Here is a 7676-nt window from a genome sequence, read left to right as displayed (position 1 = left end):
GTGCTGTACCAATGCCTGAGATACCAGACCCTGTGCAGCATTCACTGCGACAAAAAGTCCTGTCCAGATTTCAATTGCCCAGGAAGCAATCACCTATCAAGGGATGCTGACACCCCTTAGACCCACTTCGTGAGTGGCCCAGCTGTCCCAAAATCGCCTCTCCAAGCTGCCTGTTCCTGACCGCGAGGAGAACTTGAAGCACGCCACCAAGATGACCTATCTGATTTTGCACCTAAGCAGCGCATCTTTGGTACCTATGAACCAGCAGTGATCCTGTGGTTCTGAGGTTCTTGCAACCTGCCCACTTGAGTGAGGCCCCTTGGACTTACCTTTAAGTTCCCTTATGAAGTGTGTTTTCAGGTGGCCCCTTTCTTCATAGAACACCAGCTACCAACAACCTCAGCACCCTCCTCCTGGCCGAATAAAGGATGCTCCTGAGAATCCGTTAGTGGAACATTGGGCCTGGACTTGCAAACTACTTAAATTCCGAAGGTGACCTTTGAAATCCAAATATGTGATTTTATATGCATTTTTCTGTATTCTCTTATTAGTTCTTTTTGCAAACTTTGAATATTCGTAACTTAAAAAGTATTTACTGTAGAACAAAGTTCTTGGTTTGAAAAATTACATAGAAATCTGTGTCATTTTTATAAATTGGTTGCAGATTTTTTTGAAGTGTCTGTCTCATTTATTGCCTCTGTGAGTACAAATAATACTTGACACTACCCTCTGATACACCTAACTGCTCACCCACACCACCACAACTAGAACTTTGTATTAACTATGTTTGCCTCTGTATACCAATCTAGGTCTCCCAGAACTCTCTGCATGGTGTACTTCATTTTAGTGCACTATATAGAGAGCCAGCGTTCTACAGTGAGTGAGTGAGTGAGTGTGAGAGTTTGTGTGTGAGAGTGAGATGGTATTTGTGTTTCTATATATAGGTGGGAGACAACATTAGGGTGAGAAAGTGAGGGAGAGAGTGTGGTGATTTTATTTGCATAGTTCAATTTCTTAGCTACAAACCTCCTAAAAGAGTTAGGCATGAGTCCTTATACACAATTTAAGATCACAAATACCTTTTGACATATGAGATAGCGGTCTCAAGTTTTGTCTGCACCATTAATGTAATATGAGACTCACAGTATTGTCAAGATAGGACTGGACATCCATAGGTGAGCTATGCATCCATCCTTCCAAAAAATGAAATGCACAGACATGAGCAGCACTGATAATATCCATCACTTTCCAACACTGCAGCAATTGTGGAATAGGATTTCTTGCTGTACACTAGATGTCAGCTTTATTCCCACCACATTACTGTATTGGGTTATATTGACATTTTGCCAGGCATTCCATTGTTGCCTTCCCATCAAAAGAGATATATCTGTGGTGAATTATCTCTCCATGAATTGCTAGGTGCATGAAGGACCTTTCAGAAATTGTGAAACAGGCTTTGCCACCAATTACATTCTAGCAGTGTTACCTGTTTTTATCACACTGCCTATGACTGTGCTCCTCAGTGAGGTGTCATATAAGGCCTGGCTTACACCATCACTATGTCGGAGAAATCTGTATATTTCGCCCTTATATTTCCCAACAAGCTTGTTTTGTGCCAGGCTCCTCCCCGTTCTGCTGCTTCAATTTTGGGCTCAAGCTGTTCAGTCCTTATCCACACCTCTTGTCATTTATAGTTAGGGATCTAGTGTCATCCAGGGTTGCCTCTTGCTGGCCACTCTCTGCCCCCACATGGTGTTGACTCTTTTTAGTTAGGGAGCTCACATGGATTCTTCCTCTTGATGCCCCTAGTGAAAAAGTGAATAATTAACTGGGGTAAATGATAGTCCACCACATGTAACAATGTCCCAAACCTGTTAGGTCCTGACAAAGGTTTGATTACATTAAACGTGAGCTCAACTCCTGCTAGCTATGTGCCAGAGAGTACAAGTTTAACTTAGTGAAAATATGTGCAGCATTTAGCAGTACCAAAACAGTAAAATGTATTAAACCAAATTACACTAAAACAACAAAAATCCAATAAAGGGTCCAGGAGATGTAATTGTTTTAATTCTTAGGAGAAAAAGTGCATTGAAAAATTAAATCATCTAAGGAACGTATGGGTCATATGTGATCTGGATCTTGATATGATTTCATTCTCACTTCGATGGACCATGGGTTGAATATGCAAAACGGTTTGTCCCGATAGAAGATGTTACGTGGGGCTTAGTCTCTGAAATGGATGTCAAAATCCTTCAGTGGGGCAAAGTGGCAGACTAGATTCACCAAAGGCATCTGAAAGCCAGACCGCTATCAGCAAGGTCCCTCTGACACCATTAGTTCTGGTGGAAAAAGCTCAAAGTGGGGGAAATGGACATTTTGCAGTGCTTGCATCAGGTGAATACTTTACACCCATTCACCTGGTCAATATTCCTCCCTTCATGTTTAGCCTTTTTTAAGGGGCTCAAAATCATCCAGGAGGGCAGACCTGAAGATATACGTGACAAAGTCAAATTGAAATCGGACTCCTTTGCCACGAGGTGCTGTTAATTCCTTGGAGGTCTTGGAATTACAAAAATGTTCTGAGCCCCTACTTTCCATAGTTGGTTGGAGAAGTCCAGCTAGACATAGCTAAGGGTCACAAGACCTCAGGGACAGCTGTGTTCGGGACCTCCCCTGCCTTCCTCAAATCACTGGTCATCCCTTACCGTCCGGCACGCAATCTTCGTTCCTCCCATCGCCTCTTGCTAGCTGTCCCTGCTACCAAACTAAAAAAAAACGGCGGTCGTAGATTTGCCTACCTTGCCCCCGCCTTCTGGAACCAGTTACCTCTCCCTCTTAAATCTGCCAATTCCTTTCTGGCTTTTAGAAAACTCCTAAAAACTCACCTCTTCACACAGACTGGCTAGACCCCCATATCTCCATCTCATTGGCACTCAGCCAGCGCCAGGAAACCTCTCGGTGTCATTGCGCTATACAAGAATCCCCTAAGATAAGATAAGCTAAGACAGTACTTAGGTGCCAGCACTCTACGGCAGAAAAGGCCAGCACCAGGGTGCAGTCCAGGTCTTGTTGCAACTGGTCAACTAGTCTTTGCAGAAAAAAAGACTCTTGCAGCTTGTGATGTCCCTGTATTCACACAGGAGGTAAGCCAACTGACCCTTTGAGTACACTTCTTTGCCCTGGGTATAAATGGGAGATGGTCCAGACCTTCATGTCTCCTTACAGGTCTCAAATATCAGGTGCAGTTCTACATCTGTTCTTCTGCAGGTCCAGAAAGTGTTCAAAGGAGCTGTGGGTGAGGTGCCAGCTTTATGGGTTCACTAGTCAGTTGGTATTGGTGACCTCTGGAAACCCCTTATCCAAGGTGAAAAAAGATCCATGGGGCAACCCATCCAACTTGTGCAGCACATCCTGTTTGCCTTACTGCAATCTATCCTACATTGATCCATTCTAAGGTAACACTTGATGGCAAAGGCCATCTGTCCTTGAAATGAGACGGTGGGCCAGTCAGGGGTGTCTTCTCCTCAGCTACTTGAAACTGCTTCTGTGACCCCTCTCCCTCCCACTGGGCTGGTGCCCTAGTGGCTTCTGAAGAACAAAGTGTTCAATTCCTCAGGTCTCTCCTTACACTAAACTGTGAATGAGGAGGCTTCACATCTGTCCCTTTCAAGTCATTGAAGTTCTTGGAACTTCCTTAGTTGCCCTTTCTGAGCTCATATATATTACACTCTCCCCACTCATCCCATTTTGTCATGAGGCCTAAGTCATAGTTTTTGATCTGGGTGCAGTTTTCACTGCTCATTAAGGTCAAGCACAGGCAAAGGCAGGTGGTGGCAGGCTAAAGCAAATTAGCCTCGAGAGCTTTAGACAGGTAAAAAGTAAGTTCTTAATAGTTACTTTTCCTAAACATTTAGCAAACCCCAACTTAACCATTGTTTTAGATTGTTCATTAATATTAAGAATAGCGGTTGAACCATTTCTCTAGCTTGTCTCAAACCCGAGAGAGCAAAATCAACATATTAATGTGTACTCTAAATTTCTTCATAAGACAGCCACAGCCTTCCCCAGTGAAAGTAGATTTTGTGGGCTTGTCAATGTAGGAACAAGCCAACTTAAAAATCCTCAAGCCATGCTTTCCTTGTCACATCTGCGGATGGCACAGTAAGTTCTGAAGTCCACTGGCAATATGTCACTTTCCATGCTATGGGAGTACTTTCTACTCTATTTAACATGGCCTTACAAGAGAGTTGAGTATGCCAATCAGGGGCTAGCTTATTTTTACATGTTTTATTGGCCAGAGCATGTATGCTGGGCAATGGACAGCAGTGCCCCATTTTGCAGAATGTAGAAACCAGCAGTAAAATAAAAAAAATAGGGAAACGTCTGGTGCATAATAATGTTCCTTCCATTAAGTTTCATTATGAGATGATTCCAGACTCTTAGATGACTCAAGCTCTTGCCTTGCTCTTTATAGGAATTTACTCCCTGAGACCCTACGCAGTCCGAGTCACCAGAAAGCTCCTCCTTATTGCTTTACTAGTCTAGTTGATGCCCCCTGGAGAGTGAGTGTGTAAAACCTCATAATGGCTTCAATTTTATTGGAAATTAGCGAAAATGTGTAATAAAGCAATATGTGGAAATGCATGTGTCCACAAAATGTTGCTGAGTGGATTGCCCACACAAAATATATAGGATTAGAAGTATTAGTGTTTGGTGAGAGAGGAACTTTAAACAATCATAGAGTACTACAATCAAACAATCCTTTTAGTAAAAAGCCAAAAAAAAGCATTTTTTAGTCAATAAGTTTTTATAGTCACAAAAGTATCGTTACAAAGATTGGCAATACATTTCGCTCATCGTAACAGACCTTCTTCAGAACAAAATATCTTAGTCAATCAACAGCAATTCAAGGGGAGGTAATGTGAGAGGAAATCTCAGAAACAGAATTCCAGTCTGTTTTAAGCCTCTATTGCTGTAAAGAGTCCTTAAAAGGACATCGTCTATGTGTAGATATTGTCCATTAGGAACAATTAAACAATCTGGTGTGACAGTGTGCTTTTCTTGGGTTTAATGTTGATTTAAAGGCTTTTGGTAGCTGGCCCTGGAGGTGGGAACCATTTCTATACACACATGGTTTAGCTAGCTAATGTGGTATAGATTCAACAGCTATCTTTGTAAATTGGTCTAGGAGTATGAATGTCTTCTCCCAATTTGATCCCTCCTGTCCCTATGCTTGTATACTACCCCTTAATCCTGTAAAGTGCTCTGATACCGTCACGGGACTGGTTCATGCTCTATAAAACTATAAAATAAATAAAATAGTATGAATCCTGTAAAATGAGGAACAGTGGCACCTCCTAAGCATAGGTTTACAAGGCACAGAGTAAGGAGACTTATGAATCAGATTCAGGGTGTGCCGTGTGTGGTAGGTTGGGATAGGGACATGGGTATAGAAAGAGAGACCGGTTTTGGGTCGTTAAAGTTCATGTTTGTTCAAAATAAAGTGACAGGTTTACACTGATAAATTGTTTAATTCAATGTTTTTGTCAATGGGATTAATACCCGTTTCACTTTTTGGCATAGGCTTTTGGGTTTCCTGTAATGAGAAGATGATGTCTTGCACCAAATTCAATGACTGAAGACAAACAACCACCATGTATGGACACTTTGTCAATGCAGGGAAAATGTATATAAGTTATTTATTACTATCTTTTTGTTGAACTAAAAAAGAGAAACACTTGAATCATTGATAAAGTTAATAAAACCAATGATTCTCATCAGATCACAGACCTTCAACTATCAAGTTATAGAAACAGAGGATTGGCTAAATCAAAAGCAGCATACAGGAAAGGATTTTTCTCGAGTGTCGTAAATCGCTTACAATTTCTAGTTTTTGACTTTTTGTGGAATGCTAGCCTGTCTTTGTTTATAATTCAGGAGAAGTAGCAACTGCATATGGCTGGTCATGCACCTACTTCTGGGGGTTGGGTGGACTCTCATATAGGTCCACTAAGACACTTATTTATATAAATACCTTCAATATGGCGCTGGCGTTCCTGGTGCTAGAGCTGCATTGCTAGGACATAGATAGAAGACATTTGATTCTTCAAATAGTACTACCAAAATGCTTTACAGATTCTGAAAAGGTATGGCTCACTAGCAGCTAGTTTTGTCTCACTATAATGCTTTAAATCCTCATTTCAGTGTGCATATTTGGCACACATATTGTGTGGCACCCTGTACTCTTTTAGACAATTAACAACAACATTGAATGTAATACCAATTAGTGAGGGTGCAGTCTATTGAGGCAGATCCACTGTGTCACCTTGAGACTACCTGCTTTGCCATTATTACTGAATGGTTTTCAGGATGTGCCAGTCAAGGCATTATCAGATGAGATAAGTGTCTTCCTCATCGGATGTGGGGTTCACCAAACCTTGAATCAGCTCTCGCGGGGCGCTCCTAAGGATCTGCCAGCCACGACTGGACTTCCTCTGAGAGATGTTTCTGCGGTAGGGCATCTGGAAGAATGGCTCTAAGTCTTCTTTTCTCTCTTCTTTAGGAGACTTATTTAAGAAATTAACAGGCTGTTCATTCTTTTCATTGTGATGAAGGTTGTCCTCTTCCTTCCCTAAGGATGTTTCTCCTTTATTATGAATATCAAGGTCTTCCACACTGCAGAAACAAGCAATGCATGTTAAAAAATGCAAGGTGTGCACAGGGACATATATGTGTTAAGTATTTGTAATTTAATAAAATAATCTACAAATGCTCTATGTACTTTAAAGCTCATACACAAAACCAATACATGCCCTTTGCACCAGGGTCTGCATATAAATTATCCAACCTTCACAACTTTTGGAGTAAGGACATGAACCTTCACAGAATGCTCAGTGGGAGGCTGAAAAGCCTGTCAATTCAGAGACCTCAACTATCACTTTTGGTGCTTGGGTTGAGCTCTCTCTGGCAACAGTTTAAATGTCACACCTGAGGATCCTGAGGGACTATAAACTGAAGTTTGTTCAGAGTTATCCTGTGTGTAGAGAAGCTACTGGGAGCTGTAGATGGCACAGGAAACCATCCTACCACAGGAAGCCTTCTACAGATAATTTAATTTGATAGTGGGTGCTGCTTTTGACATATCTGTGCTGCCCGACTACTTTAGTAAACCACAAACCTACTTTAATGAAGTTCTGGTCTTATTTTTCTTCATTTCACATTTGTTTTGAAGCATTTGACTGTAGTCACTACTCAGTTTACTCGATGTCAAACTGTGTATGACACTACTTCCTGTGATGTCATCAAAAAAGCTAAGTGGTTCTCCTAAGAACTTTTTAAACTTGAGAGACCTGGCCAAGTTAAGCTTGGCCTATTCCCAGTATTCACAGCCATTCTAAATGCACTGAAAAGACACATTGGGCAGAAGCACTGGTGATTGTGGTGCTTAATTTGAGCGGGTGGTTTTCTGTGCTCGGCACGTCACTTAATTGTCAACACCTGCACTTATGATACTCTGCCACAGGGTGGCGGTCTTTGACTGATTTGATATGAGCACAACAAAAGTTGTTTATGAAGTCAACTTTCCTAAAAATGACTCAAACCAGCCACCAAAGCCATTCCTATGGCTTTGGAGCCGTTAATAGTCAGTTTTGGAAGTGGTGGTCCCCGGGGCTGAA

At 41.7% G+C, this 7676-nt stretch overlaps 1 protein-coding gene across 1 annotated transcript in view; it reads right to left on the bottom strand.

Annotated features, from left to right (window-relative positions):
• Positions 1-4794: 4794 nt before the first annotated feature.
• The window catches only part of LOC147700599 (transient receptor potential cation channel subfamily V member 6-like), a 117528-nt gene continuing 114646 nt past the window's right edge, over positions 4795-7676 (bottom strand). Inside the window, exon 15 of the mRNA XM_086929704.1 lies at positions 4795-6675. Within this exon, the coding sequence (XP_086785830.1) occupies positions 6390-6675 (286 nt within the window). The 3' untranslated portion in view covers positions 4795-6389. The remainder of the gene's footprint in view (positions 6676-7676) is intronic.

This window comes from Lissotriton vulgaris, chromosome 7 (assembly GCF_964263255.1).
Source record: "Lissotriton vulgaris chromosome 7, aLisVul1.2, whole genome shotgun sequence".
Classification (NCBI taxonomy): domain Eukaryota; kingdom Metazoa; phylum Chordata; class Amphibia; order Caudata; family Salamandridae; genus Lissotriton; species Lissotriton vulgaris.
Note: the sequence above shows the minus strand (reverse complement) of the source record. Positions and strands in the feature narration are given on the sequence as shown.